This window comes from Bombus vosnesenskii, unplaced genomic scaffold (genome assembly GCF_011952255.1).
Source record: "Bombus vosnesenskii isolate JDL3184/JDL3185 unplaced genomic scaffold, Bvos_JDL3184-5_v1.1 scf7180000016270, whole genome shotgun sequence".
Classification (NCBI taxonomy): domain Eukaryota; kingdom Metazoa; phylum Arthropoda; class Insecta; order Hymenoptera; family Apidae; genus Bombus; species Bombus vosnesenskii.
Window position 1 is genome coordinate 1 of NW_022884339.1, and position 23,688 is coordinate 23,688.

The 23,688-nt window shown below is 38.2% G+C and overlaps 2 protein-coding genes across 6 annotated transcripts in view; both read left to right on the forward strand.

The window, feature by feature from the left end:
• Window positions 1–4: 4 nt before the first annotated feature.
• Window positions 5–8,141, forward strand: LOC117242215 (titin-like; the record flags this gene model as incomplete). Its single annotated transcript, XM_033508704.1, has 3 exons — window positions 5–191; window positions 694–978; window positions 1,629–8,141. Coding segments are annotated over 3 exons (6,936 nt in total), but the record flags the coding sequence as incomplete, so codon positions are not given.
• A 14-nt stretch (window positions 8,142–8,155) lies between these two features.
• The window catches only part of LOC117242216 (titin homolog), a 46,063-nt gene continuing 30,530 nt past the window's right edge, over window positions 8,156–23,688 (forward strand). For 2 of the 5 annotated variants that reach the window (XM_033508705.1, XM_033508710.1), the window contains exons 1-7: window positions 8,394–20,175; window positions 20,343–20,697; window positions 21,288–21,536; window positions 21,611–21,760; window positions 22,285–22,614; window positions 23,001–23,173; window positions 23,266–23,386. In XM_033508705.1, the coding sequence (XP_033364596.1) occupies window positions 8,461–20,175; window positions 20,343–20,697; window positions 21,288–21,536; window positions 21,611–21,760; window positions 22,285–22,614; window positions 23,001–23,173; window positions 23,266–23,386 (13,093 nt within the window). In that variant the 5' untranslated portion in view covers window positions 8,394–8,460. Of the gene's footprint in view, window positions 8,204–8,393; window positions 20,176–20,342; window positions 20,698–21,287; window positions 21,537–21,610; window positions 21,761–22,284; window positions 22,615–23,000; window positions 23,174–23,265; window positions 23,387–23,688 lie in introns of those variants that run through there. The other 3 variants (XM_033508709.1, XM_033508707.1, XM_033508706.1) reach the window with 3 other exon arrangements.

The window sequence follows — 23,688 nt, forward strand, 5'->3', positions numbered from 1 at the left end:
AGAGTGCAAAGTGATCGGTGTGCCTCAACCGATTCTCAAATGGTACAAGGATGGCGTCGAGTTAAAGCCAGGAGATATTCACAGGATCATTTCTGGACAAGATGGCACCTGTTGTTTGGGCACTTACACCTGCGAAGCGACAAATTGCATGGGAACTGTCAGCAGTTCAGCGTCCCTTCTTGGCTTCGAAGGTATCCTAATTATTGTAATTGAGGATCGTTTATCAGATCGGATGAAATGTTTACGCGTAACCGTTTCGTAAATTGAGACGCGTAAACGGCATAATTTGTAAGTTGGTTTGTCGAGGTACTACAGATGCTTTAAAGAAATTTATCTTAAAGAAATTTACCTTAAAGAAATTTACTTTAAAGAAATTTACCTTAAAGAAATTTACTTTAAAGAAATTTACTTTAAAAAAATTTACGTTAAAGAAATTTACTTTAAAGAAATTTACTGTATACGACAAAGTTCTACTATTAATAGAAAGAGCGAATATCATATGGCTGGAAATATTTCAATTTCATAATAGTTTATAAAATTGTAGGATCTAAACGAAGAATAAAATGTTCGCGTTGATGCACAGTTAGGCAACGTTATAAATAATTTTAGTGTATTTTTAGCGACAGTAAATTTTTTATAACTATGAAACATCCACTAAGTATGTTGCAAATCCAGCAAATATATGTTTCATAGATAAACTCCCGGTTCAAAAAGAAGCGAAAGAACCACTGTCACCAAACGGTCACGAACTCGCCAGGAACTTGTCACTTTCAACGATTCACGAAGAAAGAACGTCCCAGTTATACGATACACCACAAACCGATCATTCCGTCACGTTAGACGATCGAGGAGAAGTATCCTTCAGTTTCGATGGTAAAGAGGTTTCCGTTAGCTTATACGAAACACCTGATCTCACCGAGGAAGAAGCTCTTCAGATCGTTGAGATGTACGCTGATCAATTATCCGAACACGTAACAGGTAAACTTTTATACTATGTGAAGTATAATCATCAAATATTTTATTACTACCGTGATATAACAAAAGATATAGGACGTACCTGGAGGAAAAGGGTAGACTTTTATCTATTATAAATATAATTATGCGTATTACTCCATTTGTATGTTATTATTTTATGATTGTTTTATTATACGATGCCTTGTGACTCTGTTTTATTTTTCTATTTTTCGTTGAATATTAGCTGCAATACTTCTCCTTTTTTATCTTCCGCGGTGCAAACTGTAAATCGCCTAAACAAATATCGCAAACCAAGGAGTGTAGAAAATTTCGTAAAATTCATTACAGAAACTTTGTCTATCGGAATTAAATTAAATAAAGTGAATATTATGCTTGTTGTGTTATTATATCCAATTATGTTAGACATTAAATTTAAACAATTGGCAAACCAAATAGAGTATGTTATATATTTATTTATGAATTATATAACGCTTATTTAACGTTTTTTTTAAACTTTTGCGTCTTTTAAATTCTCACGAAAACCGATAAGAAAGCTAACAATAAACTAATGACAAAAGAGGCTAACAGGAACTAACGATAAAAGACCGGCAAGATGAAATCTTCAAAACTAACAAAATTATAATCTTCAAGACTTCGCTCCCTATGTTTTATAGAGCACAACGTGATCGAACTGCCGCCAATGCGATTCGTTAAGGAGTCTTCGAATTCCGGAAACCTGTTAATGGAAGCAGTGGTGATCGACGTGTCTCCGGATTATTTCGTCAGCGCTGAAGATGGCGACGATCTTCGTACAGAAGCCGACTTCGAGGACGTATCGATCATGGACGACGTAACCCGTGTCTTTTCCTCCCCGGATCAAGACTCTCGCAGTTCTTTAAAACGATCTGCCAGGTATAGCCTGGAAGAAGATGACAAACCACCGACGAGACCTCCGAGAAAAAAATCGAGCTCCTCGTCCAAAAGTGAAAAGAGCGAGAAGAGCCACAAAATGGAATCAGAAAGCTTTCACAGCGCTCAAAAAGACGAACCATTTTCACCGGTGTCTCCAATGTCACCGGTTTCCTCGTTGAAACAAGACGACAGCGACACTTTCGCTGATGCGCTGTCTTCAGCAAGGCTTTCCATTTCAGAGAATCAAGTTCAAAGATTGTACGAGGACGGACGAGAAAGGAAACGCAGTCTGAGCGCAGAGAAAACAGCTGGCTCGAGCATAGACGATGGAATAGGCGGAGATTCTTCCTTCGATTCCGTCACCGGTGCCCCAAAGAAGAAAAAACACCGAAAGAAGAAGCATAAAAGAGAAAAAGGTAGCTCGGAAGAGTCGTCCATTGGCAGCGAAATCGATGGAAAACGAAGAAAAAGTGGGTCAACAGGCGCCAATACCGAGATGCTTCAACGTATAGAGTCTATAAACAAGACCGAAGAACCATACGTAGAAGACGTGGCTGATAAATCTAGCGAGAAGAAACAGACGACCAGTGAATCTGAAAAATCATTATCGAAAAGTAACAAGGAAAGATTGTTGGACAATATGAGGAGGCTGAAAGAACCTGTTTTTATCGTTAGAGACACTTTAGTGAGCATCGACAATCTGGAAACTAAATTGAACGCTGGTAGCGAAGAAGAGTGTAAGATGATCGTGACGAAGAACGTTATCAAACCTATTCAAAACTTATGCGAAGAAGTGTCTTCTATAGAGTCAAAGGCATTGAAGAACGCGGGCGATAGATCTTTGAATCAAACCATTCGAATTTCTTTATTGGAAGCTATCGGTGGTCCGACAGAAGAGCTTCTTCGTGGAATGGAATTAATAGAACGTCAGGAAAACGTGAAAAATCGTAAGATGGATTTAATTGCGATTTTGGAAAGCCTGACGGACCCAGTGGATGAGATTCTTATGGGAATCACGAAGCTCGAACATGAGCTAACTGGACGAGCAAAGGGCGAGAGACCGATCGCTTTAATCAGGATGATTTCTGCAGTTTCTAAGCTCGATGAAAACGTCAGGAATGTTTTAACTGTGGATAAACGAACTACAAGATTGGTAGCGAGCTTGGAGGATATTCTCAATACTTTGGATCTCTTTTTGAGCGACGTTTCCGTGGATCCAACTAAAGGAACGATAGAAACTGTGGATACGGTAGTCGTTGAATCTCTTTCGAAGTCTATAGAAGACATGGCGCGAGCTCTCAATAGGTTTTCCAGCATCGAAGCAAAAGCAGACGGTGCTTCTAAAATTGCAGAAGAACTTATTCCTCCAACGCGCGAATTAAAAGCAAAATTAGATACGTTAAAGTCTGCCTTGGAGACTTACGAAACGAGGGGCATCTTATCCGAGCATCGAACGAAATTGATCGAGTCTCTTCAAGAATCCGCTGAACAAACAATCGTTGAAAGTCAAAGAGTAAAAGACAAGAAACCAATGGAAGATCATAAAAGGATAGTCGAAGAGCCTAAGGAAGATATTCTGAAGGAAGTGAGATTGAGCCTTCAGGAAACGTTGAAAACGTACGAAAACATTGCTGATACTCTGGATCCTCGACTCTGCTCCATTTTCGACCGAATTGACGAGATGTACAGAAGACTGAGGACACCACAAAGACGAGAAATTGGCCTGGAATCTCTAACAAATCTCGAAGGTCCTTTGTATTCTCTTCAGTGCGCTTTAACCTCGATTTCCACCGCGGAGAATTCTGAAACGATATCAAAACTCCTGGAACCTGCCATTTCTCAGTTGAAATCAACAATAACTAATTTGAACGAGAATTCTTTGCAGTATATATTGGAAATGGTTAATAACATCGAGCGGATTATTTATAAAACGGACAGCGAATTGGAAGAAAGTACATCTTCGAAATCGATACAGGAACAGCCTCACAATTTGACAGATAGAGTCCTGGATCCTTTAATAGATGTTCAAGCAGCTTTAAGCACTGCTCTACAAAATATAGAAGACGTCGAATCTGTTACAAACGGAGCAGCTAGTTCTCAAAAATTATTAGCTTCTTCCGAAATAGCTGTTTGTCTCGTAGAGCTCAGACAATATATATCTGACGCGGTTCATACAGCAATGACCTTGAGGGAAGATGAAACGATAAATAGCTTGATAGATCTGAAGGAACCATTGCTGGATCTTCAAACGGCTCTTGTTTCCAAAGGAAGGACTTTCCAGGAGCTTCCAGTGATTCGTAAAATGTCGATCCCAGTAGAAAAGCTGAAGATCGTTGTATCGAAAGCATTAAAACACTCCGCGTCACAAGAAGATATCAATTCGATGAAAGATCTTTGGAAAATGATAGAAGAGATTGAAACTCAATTACCAAAGACAATATCTCAATTAGTGGAGGCTGAAGAAGCGACAAAACATATTTTGGACAGTTTGAACGTCGATCAGAATCTCAGTAATATTCACTTTGCTTTGTCTTCGACGTTAGAAAGGCAAGAAAAGAGCTATCCTAATTATACCTCGTGTCTAACAATATCTGTAGAAGATCTAAGACAGAATATTGGATCTTCAGCGGTAGCGATTGCTAATTTAAAGAATCCAGTGGACGAACAGATTGTAGAACAGGTTTCTTTATTAAAAGAATGTCTGTTGAGTCTGCAGAGATCTTTATTGACCCAAGAACATGAACCTGAAGAGGAGCAAATTTTAAAAGATTTAATAAATCCAATCGAGAAATTGAAGAGACTGGTTCAAACTATGGTAAACACCGACGCAAGAACAGACGTAATTCTTCCAGTTTTGGAATTACTCGAAGAAATAGAGAAAGACACGCCATTAATTGCAAGGGAGACATCAAAAAAGAAAGCTAAAAGAGAAGCAGAAAAATTAATTCCGAAAAAGGAAGAACCAAAGAAACAGAAAGATCAGTCGTTTGGTTTAGCAGATAGGATCTCTCGATCCTTATATCCTATGAAACATTGGTTATCAAACACATCTGAAGAAAGCACGAAGGACGAAGAAGAATCTGCTTTAAGTTCAACCATCGACGAATTGAAGAAAGACGTAAACAAAATTGCTATTGAAACATCGTATTCTGAACCTCCAAGTGACGAAAATTTGATAGAGGCATTGGTAGATCTTCGTGAACCTTTAACAAGGTTACGAAATGCTATATCGATGTACCACGAACCAGCAGATTTGACAACTTTGGAGGAATTGGGCAGACCAATGAAGTATCTCCTGCAGACTATCATGGACATTCTTAAAGACCACCCTGAAGAAGAAACACTTCGACCTATAGTGGATATCGTGGAAGAAATTGAAAATCAGATACCTATTTCTATCAAAGAGGCTCTTTACAGGAAAGAATTGAAAGAAATGGTACAATCAATGACTCAAGAGAAGATGGTGGAAGCAACGACGTCTCAAGAAACCATTCAAGAAGAGTCCATTCCTCAGGAGACTATTCTTCCAGAAAGAGAAGAAATTACAGCACACGTTTCTCAAGAAACCATTCCTGAGGCAACTCTAATGGAAAGTACTACGATATTGCTTGAAACGCAGTTTACTGAATCGATAGCTGAACAGACTGCAGTCGAAGAAAGTTCTCAAAGAACAGAACAGTTAATTACAACGATAGAGGAATTACCAAAGGAAAAGAAAGATATGAAGAAAGCGAAGAAAGAAGAAGAAGCAAAGAGCTTGGTTGTTTCTTTGTTCAAAACGCTGGAAAGTGTTCAGATAGATATAACAGGGATTTTGGAAGATTTTGAAGAACCTACAGCTGGAACTACCATTGTTCCAGTTTCTATATTAGCTAATTCTGTGGAAGAACTTATGAAGACGATTTCTGAGATGAGAGTGACAACTGGAACCTATGGAACATCGGTTAATTCCTACGAAGAAATAGTTAGTCAGACTGTATCTGTGCTAAAGAACCTTCTCCAACCTTTGAACAATCTTCAGAAAGTTCTGCAGCAGTCACACCAGCATGGTGCCCAAGAACTATTAATCTTGAACCATTTAATTCATCCATTGAACGTGATCGAATCCGAAGTGATCAATAGTGCAATCGAGAAGCTTGATCAAAATTCTGATCTGAAGAAAAATTGTGAACCTATTTTGAATCTTCTTAGGGATATCAAAGATACGGTACCAATCGTTGTGAAAGATATTCATTCTAGGCAAGAGCTTCTTGGATTTCTTCGTGAGATCTCGAAACCTTTGGAAAATATCGAGGAACAAATGAAAATTCTTGAAGCTCAAGCTGATGTTACTCTGGAGACAGATGTAGCCAGAATTCTGGTGAAGCCTTTGGACTATTTACTAAACACAGTAAACGTGACTTCGCAAGAGCTTGAGCTCTTAGATCAGCGAAGAGAAATTATTGTTGAATTTCGAACTCTTGTTGAACCTTTAGTGGAATTTTTGAGCAGTCTTTCGGTCGTTCAAAGTAGCAGAAAAAGTTTAGTTCCAGAATCAGCTTTGTTGGACGAAAGACGAAGCGTTATTTCAAAGGCAGTCGAAGGTTTACAAAGACAAACTTCAACCATTTTGGAAAGAATTTCTAATTTAGAAGGAGCCACACTTTTTGAAGGTGCATTGAGTTCACTGAAGAATGCTACTATCTCTGTTCAACAACAAATTGGTGGGACTGATTATTCAAGAAGATCTAGCAACGAATTTACTCTTCAATATAATCTGTCGAGTTCGTTTAATCATTTGAAGAATACAATTGCAGTTTTGGATAAGAATGTGGATAAATCTGTTCATCAAGTGATTTCGAAGTCGTTAGAAGCTTTAGAGAAGCAAATTACGTTATCAGAAACACATTTCATGCAAACGTTCACTGAGCAAGCGGTAGATGAAGAAGCTATCGTTGAAGGATTTTTGTATCCGACTAATCAACTTAGGTCAGCTTTGAATGTATTAAAGGAAAAAATTAATCAGAAATCGATATCCTCTGTTTCCGTCCAGACTGTGACTCTTCTTCAGGCTCTGGCTAATTCTACGACAGAGTTGGCTTCCTCTTTGTCTCTTCATCGGGTCAGGTTAATAAGAGAACGAGCTTCTGAAGGTTCTTCGCTTGTCGAAACCTTGTCTGCTATGGTGGATGTTTTGGAGAGTGTGAACGATTCTATAAGAGAAATTGAAATGGTGGCGAATGTAGAGAAAACTATGACAGAAGAGAAAGAAGAGAATATTTCACCTGATGTCCCTATTACTATTACACAGATTGAAACTATTGTGGATGAGATTATTGAAGTTTCAAGGGAAGAAGTGGAAAGTGTGTTAACTATTGAAAAAATACCACCTGAAGAAGAACGATTGAAAATAGAGGAAATAGAATCTGAAGAGAAAATTCAGGAGCTTCGAGAACAAAAAGCAGGAAAGATTAAAGGTCCGGAAACAACGAAAGAAGAAAAGGTCGATACTTTCGAAGCAATGAAAGAGGAAACATCAAAAGCGCGTGAAACAACTGAAGAGGGAAAGATTAAAGTTGTTCAAGTAATGGGAAAAGAAAAAGTTGAAACTTTTGAAGGACCGACAGAAGGGAAAGTCGAACTTTTTGAGGACACAACAGAAGAGAAAGCTAAAGCTCTTGAGATAACTGAAGAAGGAGCAACCAAAGTTCTCCAAGTAATGGGAAAAGAAAAAGTTGAAACCCTTGAAGAAGCGACAGAAGGAAAAGTCGAACTTTTTGAGGGCACAACAGAAGAGAAAGCTAAAGCTCTTGAGGTAACTGAAGAAGGAGAAACCAAAGTTCTTCAAGTAATGGGAAAAGAAAAAGTTGAAACCCTTGAAGAAGCGACAGAAGGAAAAGTCGAACTTTTTGAAGGGACAACAGAAGAGAAAGCTAAAGCTCTTGAGGTAACAGAAGCAGAGAAGGTCAAAGTTCTTCAAGTAATGGGAAAAGAAAAAGTTGAAACCCTTGAAGAAGCGACAGAAGGAAAAGTCGAACTTTTTGAGGGCACAACAGAAGAGAAAGCTAAAGCTCTTGAGGTAACTGAAGAAGGAGAAACCAAAGTTCTTCAAGTAATGGGAAAAGAAAAAGTTGAAACTCTTGAAGGAGTGGCAGAAGGAAAAGTCGAACTTTTTGAGGGGACAACAGAAGAGAAAGCTACAGCTCTTGAGGTAACTGAAGAAGGAGAAACCAAAGTTCGCAAGTAATGGGAAAAGAAAAATTGAAACCTTGAAGGAGGGCAGAAGGAAAAGTCGAACTTTTGAGGGACAACAGAAGAGAAAGCTACAGCCTGAAGTATCTGAAGAGGAAAAGAACAAGTTCTCCGCATAATGAAAGTTGAAACCTTGAAGGACCGGACAGAGGGAAAGTCGAACTCTGAGGGGCAACAGAGGAGAAAGCTACTCTTTGAGGTAATCCTGAAGAAGGAGAAACCAAAAGTTCTCCAAGTAATGGGAAAAGAAAAAGTTGAAACCTTGAAGGTGACAGAAGAAAAGTCGAACTTTGAGGGACAACAGAAGGGAAAGCTAAAGCTCTTGAGGTAACAGAAGCAGAGAAGGTCAAAGTTCTTCAAGTAATGGGAAAAGAAAAAGTTGAAACCCTTGAAGAAGCGACAGAAGGGAAAGTCGAACTTTTTGAGGACACAACAGAAGAGAAAGCTAAAGCTCTTGAGGTAACTGAAGAAGGAGAAACCAAAGTTCTTCAAGTAATGGGAAAAGAAAAAGTTGAAACTCTTGAAGGAGTGGCAGAAGGAAAAGTCGAACTTTTTGAGGGGACAACAGAAGAGAAAGCTAAAGCTCTTGAGGTAACTGAAGAAGGAGAAACCAAAGTTCTCCAAGTAATGGGAAAAGAAAAAGTTGAAACCCTTGAAGAAGCGGCAGAAGGAAAAGTCGAACTTTTTGAGGGCACAACAGAAGAGAAAGCTAAAGCTCTTGAGGTAACTGAAGAAGGAGAAACCAAACTTCTCCAAGTAATGGGAAAAGAAAAAGTTGAAACCCTTGAAGAAGCGACAGAAGGAAAAGTCGAACTTTTTGAGGGCACAACAGAAGAGAAAGCTAAAGCTCTTGAGGTAACAGAAGCAGAGAAGGCCAAAGTTCTTCAAGTAATGGGAAAAGAAAAAATTGAAACCCTTGAAGGAGCGACAGAAGGGAAAGTCGAACTTCTTGAAGGGACAACAGTTGAGAAAGCTAAAGGTCTTGAAGTAACTGAAGAGGGAATACTCGGCACTCTCCAAATAATGGGAACGGAAACACTTGAATCTCCTGAATTGGTAGAAGAAGAACTTGATGTTCTGAAAGAAATGAAAGAAGAAACAGTTATGGCTCTTGAAGCAGCAACTGTATCCCCTGAATTGGTACAAGAGAGTAAAGTTGAAAGTATTAAAGTAATGAACGTCGGAAAAGTCGTGTCGGTTGAAGGAATGAAAGAAGAAAAAGCTGGAGATCTGGAGATAACGAAAGAAGGAGAATCAGTAGTAATACACAAATCAACAGAAGAATTGTCGAAAGCAGTGGAAAGGGTTGAAGTGTTTTCCGAAGAGATAACAGAAGGTGCTGGCCAAATATTATTTGATATGACAGAGAAACTATCGATAAAAGAGGAAGAAGTCGAAACTGTGCCGCAGATGACGGAAGAAATGCCAAAGGCTATGGTAAAAGTAGAAGCTCCGCTTGACGAAACCGAAAAGTTGATAGATGAAAAAAAAGTAGAAATTTTAACAGATGAAGTAGCACTGCCGGTTAAAACTGTAGACGAAAAAACAACATCGTCTGAAAAAGTGGCTGTAACAGAAAAATTAAAAGGAGCATCTGGTGTTGAAGAATCTGTGGAAGAAATAATCGCACAAACGATAGAACCAGAACAAAAAAAAAGAAGGACTGAAACAGCAGTCGAAAGAATGGAGGAAGGAAAAATTGAAAAAGAAGAAGTGGCAAGTCAAGAAATAAAAATAGAAGAATCTAAAAAATCCGAAGAATTAAAACAAAAGCATGATATTAAAGAGCAAATATTTGAAAAAGTAGAGGAAACACTAAAAGCAGAAAGAGTTGTAGAAGAATCACTAGAGAAAACAAAAGAAGAAACAAGTGAATCAGCATTTAAAGAATCAAACGAGGCAGAAAGACAAAGAGAGATAATGGAAGCTTTAGAACGAATAGAAGACTTAACAAAGGCAGAAGAAATGGCAGAGGAGGAAAGAAAAAAGGCAAAAATCAGTCTGATACAAAAGACAGGCTCGCTGATCAATGCTCTACAACAACCTTTGAAAGAACTAACCAGTCTCGTGTCTGTAGCTCTAGACGAACCTCTTTCCTCGAGATCGGAAGAAGAGAAACGAAGAATTCGAGAATTAACAGCCCTCATACAAATCCTTTACGACTTAAAAGCAACCAGCGCATCAATTCAAAACACATTATCTTCCTCTTCAATCTCAGAACTTAAAACGCAATTTGTTCATCTGCTGGAATCCTTAATAAACGTAGATCAAGCCACAGAAAAGATTCTTCGTTTGACTCAAAAAGAGTTAGCACCAGCACTGAAAGAAAACGTAATGGTATCCTTGCAAATACTTTCAGAACCTCTAAAATCTCTTCAACGTGAACTCTCTTCTATCCAAGAAGCAACTTCTCAGCTTCCTACAGATTGTATTCCACTACGTGGAAACGCACAAAATGTAAACGAAGCGATTTCTGAACTCGTAAAGGTCATTCAACAGACTGCTGATACAAAGAGTATGAAAGTGGTCGAAGAAATCAAAGTGATGACGAAAACGAAAGAAGAAAATTTGGATATCGAGGAAACCACAGCGAAACCTCTTGAAGAACTGATAGAAGTCCTCATGGTCTCTCAAGAACAAGTGAAACCAGAGGATGCCTCGCCACTTGGTTCTGCTCCGCCTTCGATAGAATCAGCTGAATTAACCAAACAACAAAAATTAGAAGCAAATATCGCGAAGAAGATAGTCAGTCCAATACAAAATCTTCGTGAAGCGATTGCAAAGATCGAGGAAGAGAAATTGGAAGAAACTGAACAATTGGATTTGCCTACAAAGACAGCTGCAATTATCTTGAGTACTATTATTGATCCTTTGGAAAAATTGAAACAATCTTTGGATATCTCTTCTCAGCAACAAACTGTAGAACATGAAGAAATTACGGAAGAAACACAATCAAACGTTCCATTTTTGCAATCGCTACCAGTAGCCAATATTCTAGAAGAATTGGAGAGGTCCATTGCCACAATTCAAGAAGAAATGATCCTCGAAGCGAATGAGGAAATGAACAAATTAGAGGATAAGGCATTAATTGTAAAAGAAATAGACAAATCGCTAGAAAATCTCAAATTGTCAATCGGTGCGGTGCAAAAAATAGTAACATTTGAAATTGAAAGGGCAGGAACATTTTCCAATATAGAAGAGACACCGGCAGTCGAAACATTCATTGAATCGGTGAATGAATTAAGAGAAAAATGTACAGCGATTGTTAGTTCTCCTCCAGTAAAGATAGAATCTCCAGAAAAAATTCGAAAAGAAGAATTGGAGCAAGTTTTAGAAATGATGAGTCAGCCTATTCAACTCTTGCGTGAAACAGCTTCTGAGATTGAAGAACAGAAGACTGATGAGGTACGAGCTTTAGATGAAACAAGCAAAAACGTAGTAGAAGCTTTGAAACCTCTAGTGCATCCTTTAGAAGAATTGGAACAATTATTATGCACAGCAATTCAACAAATTCATCCTTCGAAAGATGAAAAGACTGAAGAAATAAAGAGTACTACTTTACCTACGGAGCAATTAAAGGTTAGTCCTGTATTGGCAGAACTGCAGAAATCAATTGTTATGATAGAAGAACAGATAGCTGTACAACCGAAGAAACTTGATGTGTCCACTACAAAAGTGGAAGCTTCTGTTGCCGAATTGATAGAAAGTCCATTAAAAACTCTTAAATCTGCTGTGACAGCCATTCAAACACTTGAGGCAGAAGAAACCAAAGAATTAACCAGTGAAGAGAAAACAACAGCCCTGAAAACGCTTGCCAAGTGTGTGGAAAAGATAGCAAATGTGTCTTCGGTGATTTCTAGTCAACAAAAAGTTGAAATTAGTACTTTGCAACAGCCACAAGTTGCTAAAATAGATATACAAGAGTTTGGACAGCAAGCTCTCGATAATATAGCAAGTCCAATTCAAATTTTACGTGAGACCATTTCCAAACTTGACGAACAACAGACACAAGAGACTGAAACTTTAATTATGTCAGAAACGAAAGAAATCGCTGGTGTTTTACATACGTTGGTCGAACCTTTGGAACAATTAGAAAAATCTTTGTCAGTGGCTGTTCAAGAGACGAGCATCGTTAAAGACGAATCTACATCAGACTTGGAGGATGTCCAATCCTCTATGAAGTTGAATGTCAGGCCTGTTTTACAGCAGTTAGAAAAGTCTATTGGTGTAATTCAAGAACAAGTTTCTTTGGAACCTACTAAGGAAGAATCGAAAGATAAATTGGTGGGTTCTGTCGCGAAAACTATAGAAGAACCCTTGGAACAAATGAAATCTTCAGTAGCAGCTATTAAGGAGATAATATTGGAGACTGAACAAACGGGTAATTTATCAGACGTAGACAAAACTTCAATTCTAAAATCGTTCGCAAAATCTGTGGAAGAAATCGGTGAAAAGTGTTTAGCTGTAATTTCCCAGCAACAGATTGGCATACAACTAGTCCCCCAAAAAATAAAAGAGTCTCAAGTGGAGATACTAGACATGGCTGTCAGTCCTCTTCAACTACTTAGGGAAACTATTATCAAAATCGAAGAAGAAAAATTGCAACAAGTGGAAGCTCTCGATTCTTCTAAAGTGGCTGCATCAGAAAGTGCTTTGAAGATCCTGGTAGAACCACTACAAAGATTAGAAACTTCGCTATCTTCCACTGTTCAACAGGCAATCTCGATGGAACTCAACAAAATTGAGGAAATATCTCAAGCAGCTCCACCTTTGCAAAAACTGGATATTCAACCTATCGTGGAAGAACTTCAGAAATGCGTAGCATCGGTACAAGAACAAGTAAAATTGCAAACAGTGGCAGAGCACTCCATTGAGGAGGCTTCTATCATGCAAGCCACAGAAAAATCGCTGGAAGACTTGAATTCTTCTCTCGCGATCATTCAGAGTGTGGTATCCACTGAACCAGGCGTAGAAGAAACACTGTCGGAGACAGAGAAGGTGACAGCGCTGCGACACTTCGCGAAATCGGTGCAAGAACTAGAAGAATGCATGGCTATGGTCAGTCAGCATCAAGTGGACGCGAAGGAGACAGTGATGGAGTCGATGGAAGCTGAAAAACTGGAGACACAAGTTCTCGAGACGATTATCGTGCCGATTCACACGCTGCACGAGACTATTATGAAGATACAGGAAGACAACACTGAAGAAATTGGCACGTTAGAATTGCAAAAAGGGAATGTGCAAACGTTGACTCCTTTGATGCATCCTCTACAACAGTTAGAAAGATCTTTGGTGAACGTGGTTCAACAAGCAAGTGACCAGAAACTTGAATCCGTGGAACAAATTCAAAGAGAAACTCCACAGACTATCGTCCTTCGACCAATTTTGCAAGAATTAAAAGAAAGCATTATTAATATTCAAGGACAATTAGCTACGAGCTTTGAAGAATCTTCAAAATTAGAGACTGCGAAGGATTTAAATAAAGCACTTGAAGAACTAGAAACAGCTACTATCGCTGTTCAACATGTATTCACGCTTTCTTCGGAAGAGACTGAAGAAATAAAGACTCAGAAGAAATCTGCCTTGGAAGCTTTCGCTAAATCGATAGAGCAGTTAGAAGAAAGATGTTCAGCAGTGATAAGTCAGAAGAAAGTGGAAAAGAAGTTGGAAGAAGCTGAGAAGCAACAAGCAAAGATGGTGGATGTTGAAATTCTTCAGAAGATAAGTAATACGGTTCATGTTCTACGCGAGTCGCTTTCTCACATTGAAGAAGAGAAAATGCAGCAGGTAGAAGAATTGAAAATCCCTAAAGAGAAAACTAATCTGAAATTAAATGTTCTTATAGAACCATTGAATATATTGGAACAAGCTTTACAGACTGCATTGCTAGAAGGCAAAGTGCTAGAAGAAGAGACTACAAAAGAGTTGAAGAAGAGTGAAATTCCTGTTGATAAATTAAATTTACAACCTGTATTGGAAGAATTCCAGAAATCCATCATTACTATTCAACAGCAAACGAGTGAAACCGCGACAATTTCAGGAGAAGTTAGTGAAGTTAGCATGATGCTAGCAGCAGAGAAGTCTTTAGAACAGATGAAATTGTCTGTGGCAGCTGTTCAGGAAATAACAATTGCTCAGCAAGATCAAACAAAAGAATTGAGGACAGGTGAAGAAAAGTCTCGATTGGAAGCTTTTGCACGATCGATGGAAGAAACTGGAGAAAAACTGTTAGCTGCAGTCAAACAATACGAAGTGAAGAAATCTGAAGAAGTTCCGGCGAAGAACAAAGTAGTCGAAGATTTTGTAAAAACTGTCATTGAACCCATTAACGAGCTACAAACTACAATTTTGAATATAGACAAAGAAAGTGAATTATTGGGGAAGAAGAAAGAAGAAGAAGTTGTACTCTTCTTGAGCATGGTGCAACCATTGCACAAACTCGAAGAATCGTTCTTATCAGCCATGCAGCAAGAAGCAGTAACAAAATACGAAACTGTCAAAGAAATTTCTCAAGCAATTCCAGCTTTACAAGAATTACCAGTTAAATTGACATTAGAAGAACTTAACAAAAACGTGGCAGAAATTCAGAAGCAACTGGTTTTTGCCAAGGAAACTTTAAGTTCAACAGGAGATACTGAAGACTTTGCTGTAATAAAAAATCTAGAAAGATCATTAAGTGATTTAAGAACGTCCGTAGCTGTGGTGCAACAATTGACAACTATAGAAAAACCTGGCGAACAAATTCTAGACGTCGAAAACGCGTCTGCGTTGCAAGCATTTGGAAAAGCTGTGGAAGAGTTCAGAAAACAATGTTCTGCGACTATCTCAAAACCAAAAGTGATTGCTACAATTATAGGAACGATTCAATTAGAGACACCACAGAAACTTGAAGCTCAAGTTTCAGAAACAGTTACTGTTCCTGCCAAGTTATTACAAGAATCCATTTCGACTATGGCAGAGATTAAGCTTCAAGAAGCTGAAATATTGGAAACATCGGATACGAAGAAACCTATGACGATATTAACCGAACTTATCTTACCGTTGCAACGATTAGAACAATGTTTCTTTGCTGCGATTCAAGGAGAACATGTGATAGAGCACGATACGAAGAGTTTAGAAACTGATAAGGTATCATTTGAAAAGACAACTTTAAAACCAATTCTCGAGGAGTTCCAGAAATCAATCGCAGTGATTGAAGAGCATATGATGGTAGAAGAGGGCATGCAAAGTATGTCAGAGGTTGGCAATGCTTCTCAATTGAAGACAATGGCACAGACGTTGACAGACCTAAGAACTTCTGTGGCTGCTATTCAACGAGCCGTTGAATTTGCTCCAGAATTTTCAGAAGAATTCTCTAAAACTGAAAGTGTCGCGGCATTTGAAACATTTGCAAAGACTCTTCACGATTTAGTAAAACGTGCTGCCACTATCAATCAACAACAGATAATTATCGAACCAGCAGCAGATACTATCTCAGAAGAAGCCTCATCTTTGAAGACTTGGGCGGATGTTGTTGAAGAAACAAATGTTCAAGTCACAGAACCGATGATTGTGGATCAAGGTACCGTAGAATCGCCCTCAGAAATGGCTCTTTCAATTTCTGAAGAAGAAACACAAACTTTGAAGAGTTTGGCTAAGCCGCTCAGTGAGTTAAAAGAATGTCTGGCAATAATCGTCGAAGAAAGAAAATCAATGGACGCGAATGAGATTGCTCTGATGTTATCCGAAAGAGAGGACATTTCTTTATTGAAGGCTATGGCACAGCCTTTATTAGAACTAAAAAACGTAGCTGTGTCTGTTATCAACGAGCAAACAGCCATTGAATCTGCGAAAGAGAAATCTTTTGATAGTGAGGGAAAGCCAGAAACTACACTAAATCCATTAATTGAACCTTTAGAAGAACTTTGCAATTCGATTGCATTAATCGAAGATCGCATGTTGGTTGAATCTGTGGAAGATCGACCAGTTGATGAGGTGTCTTTGTTATCTGCTTTAGCTGAGCCCTTGATAATTCTGCACCGAAGCATTTCTGTACTTGAAGAACGAGTGATGTCTCCTGAAGTGGAACCAATGCCAGAAGAATCGAGTCATTGGATCACAGAATGTTTGGCAGTTCCTCTGCAAGAAATAGAAAGATCTATTGCTGAGATTCGAGAGTGCGTTGTGGTGGAACCTGAGCCTGGACTTGCTGAAGAGATGTCGAGGATTGATACACCAGATTGGTCTGTCGTTGAGAAATTGGTGCAACCGGTGGAAGTTATAAAATCGACAATCATTGAAATGGAAGAAAATATTATTAAAAATACGAAAGCAGAGAAGCAAAATGAATATGAGATAGTGAAGACATTGGTGCAACCATTAGCTGACGTGCAGGAAAGCTTCCTAGTGCTGAAAAATAAGACTGATATGAGTATAGAGGAAGAAGAAGCTAGTATCGATGCTATTGTGGATTCATTATCTAATCTTGAGAAGAGTATATCGTTTATTGAAGAACAAGCTGCTGAAAAATTACAATTAGCCTCAAATATAACAGAAACTATAATTGGATACTTGGCTGAACCTCTGTTGCAACTGAAAGAGAAGATTATGACAGTGGAAGAATCTTCGACTGTATATCTTGAAAACTTGGAGAAACCGTTGAAAGGATTACAAGCTGCTTTGGAAGCTGTCCTGTCTGATCAACGTGAGGAAGTGCAAAAGCAGAAGAAAGAGAGTGTTATTTCTATGGAAGAAGTTACAAGAATATCGACGAAGTTGATTCACTCTATTAAAGAAGTAAACGATTCTATTGAGTCGATTGATAATAAGATAGAAAGTTACAAAGGTTTGCTAGGTCTAGAGATTCAGATTGAGAAGGAAGCTCTGAATATGTTGGCTAAGCCACTTGAACAACTTAAGCAGGGAATTCAAAGTGTTTTAGATAAACAAGAGATTGGAGAAGGACCGATGGAATCATTGAAAATGCTTCGAAAGGCAATTGCGATTGTTAGAGAGCAATCTGCTGATAAACCTATAGCTGAACCCTCACATTTGGAGATTACGGAAATTTATGGCGTGTTAAAAACCTTGAACATAAGTTTGTATGAGCTGGAAGATTCTATCAAGAAGGTTGAAGCACTGTGGAAGGATAGTTTAAGCGGAGAAGGGATTGTGGAGCTCGAAACGCCTATTTTGAATTTGATGAATGATATAAACTTGCTTCGAGATAAATTGCTAAATGTACAGGTAGTGTGGGAGGAGGATAAAGAGAAAAAGAAAAGTAAGAAGAAAGAGAAAGAAGAAGTTGAAGAAGAAATGAAAATAGTGGACAAGGACGAGGATGAACGTAAGAAGGAAGAGGAAGTTGACAAACAGAAACATAAAGAGGAAGAAAAGAAACGGGAGGAGGAACAACAGTTGAGAGAAGAGGAGGAGAAGAAGAAAACTGAGAAACTGAAGCAGGAGGAAGAGGAACGTAAGAAAAAGGAAGAAGCTGAGAAACTGAAGCACGAGGAAGAGGAACGTGAGAAAAAGGAAGAAGCTGAGAAACTGAAGCAGGAGGAAGAGGAACGTAAGAAAAAGGAAGAAGGTGAGAAACTGAAGCAGGAGGAAGAGGAACGTAAGAAAAAGGAAGAAGCTGAGAAACTAAAGCAGGAGGAAGAGGAACGCAAGAAAAAGGAAGAAGCTGAGAAACTGAAGCAGGAGGAAGAGGAACGTAAGAAAAAGGAAGAAGCTGAAAAACTGAAGCAGGAGGAAGAGGAACGTAAGAAAAAGGAAGAAGCTGAGAAACTGAAGCAGGAAGAAGAGGAACGTAAGAAAAAGGAAGAGGCTGAGATATTGAAACAAAAAGAGGAAGAACGCAAGCAGAAAGAAGCTGAGAAATTAAAGCAAGAAGAGGAACGTAAAAAGAAAGCAGAGGCTGAAAAACTAAAGCAAGAGGAAGAGCGTAAAAAGAAAGAAGAGGCTGAGAAATTAAGGCAAGAAGAGGAACGTAAAAAGAAAGAAGAGGCTGAAAAACTAAAGCAAGAGGAAGAGCGTAAAAAGAAAGAAGAGGCTGAGAAATTAAAGCAAGAAGAGGAACGTAAAAAGAAAGAAGAGGCTGAGAAATTAAAGCAAGAGGAAGAGCGTAAAAAGAAAGAGGAAGCTGAAAAATTAAAGCAAGAAGAGGAACATAAAAAGAAAGAAGAAGCACAAAAATTAAAAGGGGAAAAGAAGCGTAAAAAGAAGGGAGAAACTGAGAATCTAAAACAGGAGGAAGAACGTAAGAAACAAGAACCTGAACAATTAAAACAGGAGGAGGAGGAACGTAAGAAGAAAGAAGCAGCTGAGAAATTAAAGCAAGAACAGGCACGTAAGGAACAAGAAGAAAAATTAAAACATGATGGAGATCGTAAGATAGAAGAAGCTGAGAAATTAAAACAGGAGGAGGAGCATAAGAAGAAAGAAGAAGTTGAACAATTAAAGGAAGAGGAAATGCATAAGAAAAAGGAAGGAGCACAAAAATTAAAAGAGGACAAGAAACGTAAAAAGACAGAAGAAACTGAGAAATTAATTCAGGAGGGGGAACGTAAGAGGGAGCAAGAAACTGAAAAATTAAAACAAGAAGAAGAGCGTAAAACAAAAGAAGCTGAGAAATTGAAACAAGACGAAGATCTTAAGAAAAAGGAGGAAGACAAACGTCGGAAAGAAGAACAGCAGGAGCAAGAGGAGGCTGAGAGAAAGAAACAAGAGGAAGAAGCACGTAGAAAAAAAGTGGAAGGAGAACAAAAGATTGAATCGGAGGCATTGGAACAAAAAGAAGAAAAGTTACGTAAAAGGATAGAAAAACGAAGATTACAACAGGCGGAAGATGAGCGCACGGAACGGGAAGAAGCAGAAAAACGGAAGAAGGAACAAGAGCAGAGAAAACGCGAAAGGGAAGAGCGTGCGAAGAAAGAGGAAGAGAAAAGACGCAAACATGAGGAAGAGGAGTACAAAAGGAAAGAGGAAAGGGCGAAATTGAAAAAGGAAGAAGAAGAACGCAGGAAAGCTGAAAAAGCAGAAAAGTTAAAGAAAGAACTGGAACGAGAAGACCAGAGACGAGAAGAAATCAGGCGTCGAAGAGAAGAACAAGAAAAACAGATAAGACAAGAAGCCGAGAAAGTTAGGAAAGCTGAAGAAGAACGGTTAAGGAAAGAAGACGAAACGCGCGAACGTAGAAGAAGGGAACGTGAACAAAGAAGACAGGAAGAGGAAGCGAAATTACGCAGAGAAGAAGAAGAGAGACTTCAAAGAGAAGAAGAACGCAGAAGAAAGAGGAAAGAAGCTGAAAGACAATGGAACGAAGATAAAGAATCTATGAGGAGGAGGGAAACTGAACGTTTGGAAAGAAGAAGAGCCGAAGAGCGTCAGAATAGAGAAGAATCTGAGCGTTCGAGGCGGGAAGACGAAGAAAGGAGATGCAGAAGGGAAACAGAAAGGCAATTAAGAAGAGAAGAAGCAGCGCGAGAAATGAAGGAAGAAGAAGAACGCGTAAGAAGACGACAGGAAGAAGAAGCATCCAGGCTTCGTAGACGAAGACAAGAACAACTAAGAGACGATACTTGGTCCAAAATAAGACAAAGCGAATCGGATCAATTATTTAGAAAAATGGCGGATGACGCGCTTCGAATTGGAAGAATGAAAGCTGGCTCTTCTGACGTGGAATTTTGGCGGGACAGGCGAGACAAATCTTATCGACACGACTCTGGTTTCGATTCGGGGCTCTCTAGCACTTCTAGATCGTACAGCTGGAGAGATTCCCTGACATCTTTGACCAGGAAGAGAATCGATGATTTTCTTGATTATAAACTGAGGGATACTCCGATCGATAGATACTACTATGATACTGGGACGTACTACAGAAGAAGAAGAAAAAGGGACGATCAAATTACTCGAACAAGATCTATTAGTTTGTTGAAGTACGATGACTATTCGACGGGTGATAGTGACACGACTATTACAGCTGCTACTGTTAGCAAACCACCGAGATACACTAGCAGAACAAAGACTAGTTCACGAATTGATTTGGACGACCGTGGTTCGAATTTGTCTATATATTTGCCGCCTATCAAGGACGAGGTAGGAATAAAGTAAAACGCATCATCTTATATCTTCAAAAGCTATCAAACGTATTCCATTATATTCCAAGTACCAACAAAATAAAGAATTGAAATTCTAAGAGAAATAATATATTTTTTAAAGAACTATTTTTCAAAGTTACACATATAAAATGATTTCTTGCGCAGCTTACACCACGTGACAAGGGAAAGAAGCCATCGTTTTGCACAAGATTGACGAATAGAACCGTAGGAGTTGGTATGAGGACGAGATTAACCTGCACCGTACTTGGACACCCAGAACCAAGAGTTTACTGGACAAAAGATGGCGAGAGGCTTGACATAACTACGAACAAATATAAAACTCGATTCGATAATGGTATGGCTTATTTTGAATTGCACGAAGCACTCCCTGAAGACTCCGGATTGTATACCTGTGTTGCCGAAAATATTCACGGAATCGCGACCACCGAATCCACATTAAAAGTTTATCCCGATTTCCAACCAGCATTGTCACCCCCCACTTTTACAAGATCTATCAAAGGTATGTACCTGAAAGTATTCTAACTACTAAATATTTGTGGAATAAACGAAAAGTGAAGAAACGGGAAGATAAAGCATAGTATTAAACAAAAATATTGTGTTCTCTAATGTTGCAAGGTTATACGTTGTGTATAACGCGATTAAAAATAATCGAATGACCCTTGTGTTAAAAAAAAATTGCATGAATTTTTGAAATTTTGTAACGCTAAATGTTGGGAACCCTAATTTTCTATGATACTTGTGGAACACGGTACAGCAATTTTAGTTGATTTCATTTTGGGTCGTAAAACCCTGAAAAGGTTTGGAAATTTTAATAATATTAAAATATTATATCGATATTTCTGTATTTAAAGATATAAATCTATTTTTAAACATATCTACTAATGTCTGTTAAGATTTTAAACCTTCACGATGTTTGAGTAACATAATTGTGGTTTTTCGAGTTTCGATCGTGTCTTATTAGTATAATGGAACAAAGTACAACGCAACAATATGTAAAAACACGATTGAAACCCAAAGTACCACAAATATGTAACAATATTTTATTTTCCAACATATTATTGATATTGAGATAAAATTATCATGACACAGACACTTATCGACCATCCGACAATGAGTTGATCCTGGAATGTCGAGTTCGTGGCCATCCAATACCGATCATCTCCTGGTTGAAAGACGGTTGCATTCTTCAAGGCGATCGATTCAGACAATGTTACTTAGACGACGGTATCTACCGGTTGGAAATTGCTGCACCCAATTCAACGGACAGCGGTCGATATACCTGCAGAGCAATGAACGATCTACGAACCGAAGAGATATCGCATGTCGTTCAATTCAACGGTAATCTTTGTAATTTTAGTTAACAAAATATCTCTTCCAAATATCACATTTGGATTAATTTGTATATTTTAAAGAACGGGAACGACGAATCGTGGGCAAACACGAGAAATCGTTCGACGACTACTTCAACATCGAAACTTACAACAGACCGCGATTTTCTAGCTATTTGAGTGATTACAGCGTTCCCAAAGGCGGTACTATCGCCTTGCAAGTCGAAGTCAAAGGTATTAAACGTTTAATTAATGAATATTTATGTTATGACATGTAGATAGCTGTTCGCTGGAGAATCCAATTTCATCTCACTCGTAAATTTCTAATTTCATTAGAATAAATTCCAAGACGTGTTAATTTTCGATTTTCAAGAAACAAATGACCTAATTCCATGAGTTTATTTACAGCAGCAAGATAGCATAAATAATGAAAAATGTCAAGCATTAATAAATTACTTGGAAAAATAATAGTAAATTTAAGGAAAATAGTATTTATAACATTACAGCTTTTCTTTATTTCCTACAGATTCAAGGATCGATTCATAAATTTAATCAACGTGATTCATAAACCGTTGATATATAATAGTGACATAAAAAATACTAAAAAGTTCAAAATTAAAAAATTCTTTCTTCCTTTAAAACTGACACGTGTCAAAAATAATTGGAGAAACGAATTGAACGAATAAATCTTAATATATTTGTATTATTTAAAATTGAATAATTTCTAACAAAATACCTGCAATTAACGATAAATGCAGGCGTTCCGGCACCCGAAGTAAGATGGTTCCGCGGCGAAAGACGAGAGCCGGTCTCCATCCCGAAAGCGAAGACGTTCATAGAGTCTGGTGTTCACACGTTGGTTTTACCGGAAGTCACCGAATCAGAAAGGGGCACGTACATTTGCAGAGCTATTAACGCTTATGGCCACGTAGACAGTATCGCTACTGTAGATGTAATATCACCTAGCGCCATGGATGGTGAAAAGCCAGCCATGTTCGTTTCCAGACCCTCGGAAAAATCGATTACAGTTACTTCCGGAGAGGACGTCAGTGTTTCCTTTAGATTCTGTGGAGTACCTAAACCTCGTGGTAAGATTCGCTATTTAACGCTAAAAATACCACAGCAGTCAAAATGACTGGTTCTACAATTTTATAAATATGGTTTTAAATTAGATAAATGGTCCCAGATGGATTAATAATACCAAAAATATGCTACATAACATGGAATTCCTTCTGTAAGAAAGTAATAACTCGATAAATATAAAAATGTTCTATTATTAGGTATTTTTTAAAGATCAGTCATTTTCACTGGTTTTGGTAGAAATAGCCTCGTGTTAACTATCGGTAGTTCTAGTGTTAAATGTACAGTTCGTGTATAATAATGGAAGTAAAATATAATTTAATCATACTTTATTTTTTTAGTCAAATTATAACAATTAAAATATTACGATCTTTATTCATTCGCTATTTCACAGTTACGTGGATGAAGGGATTAAAAGACATCACGGACGGTCCTCGATCTTACAAAGAAACTATCGACGATTACGTGAGACTAACACTGAAGAGAGTGGTACCTTCGGACGAAGGCACGTACTGCATTTTGCTTAAGAACAGATACGGTTGTGACAGAAGTTTCTTTTCGATCAAGGTAAATTTTCTTATATATATATATATATATATATCCGACATATACACAATTAAAATGTACTTTCATTAATCACTTTATTAATTGTCATTTAGGTAAAACAACGGGCAAGATCTCTGACACCTGACTGGAGCACTTTGAGCAGTCGTACCGAGACCGGAAGTTGCATTGGTCTGTCCAGCGAGAGTCGCGACGAAGATCTGCCCTACGTGAAAAGTAAGAGCATATTTCGATTTAGAGATAAGGAAAGAGAAAGGAGATTGTATTTTAACAAATAAGGTAACTAGCTACTATTAGTTGGCTACTTAATTTAATTCGACCGAGAAATTGTTATTAATTGTGGCTTGCGAATATTTTGGAAAGATATATTCGAACATTTTGCCAGCAACTACAACCAGTCTCGTCAAGGGTTGACTAATACTAACAATGACTAATACTAAAACTACGGACTAGAAAAAGCATAAAACCTGTAGCAAAGAAGTCAAGATGGAAGATATATAAAAGATAAGCCTTTATTT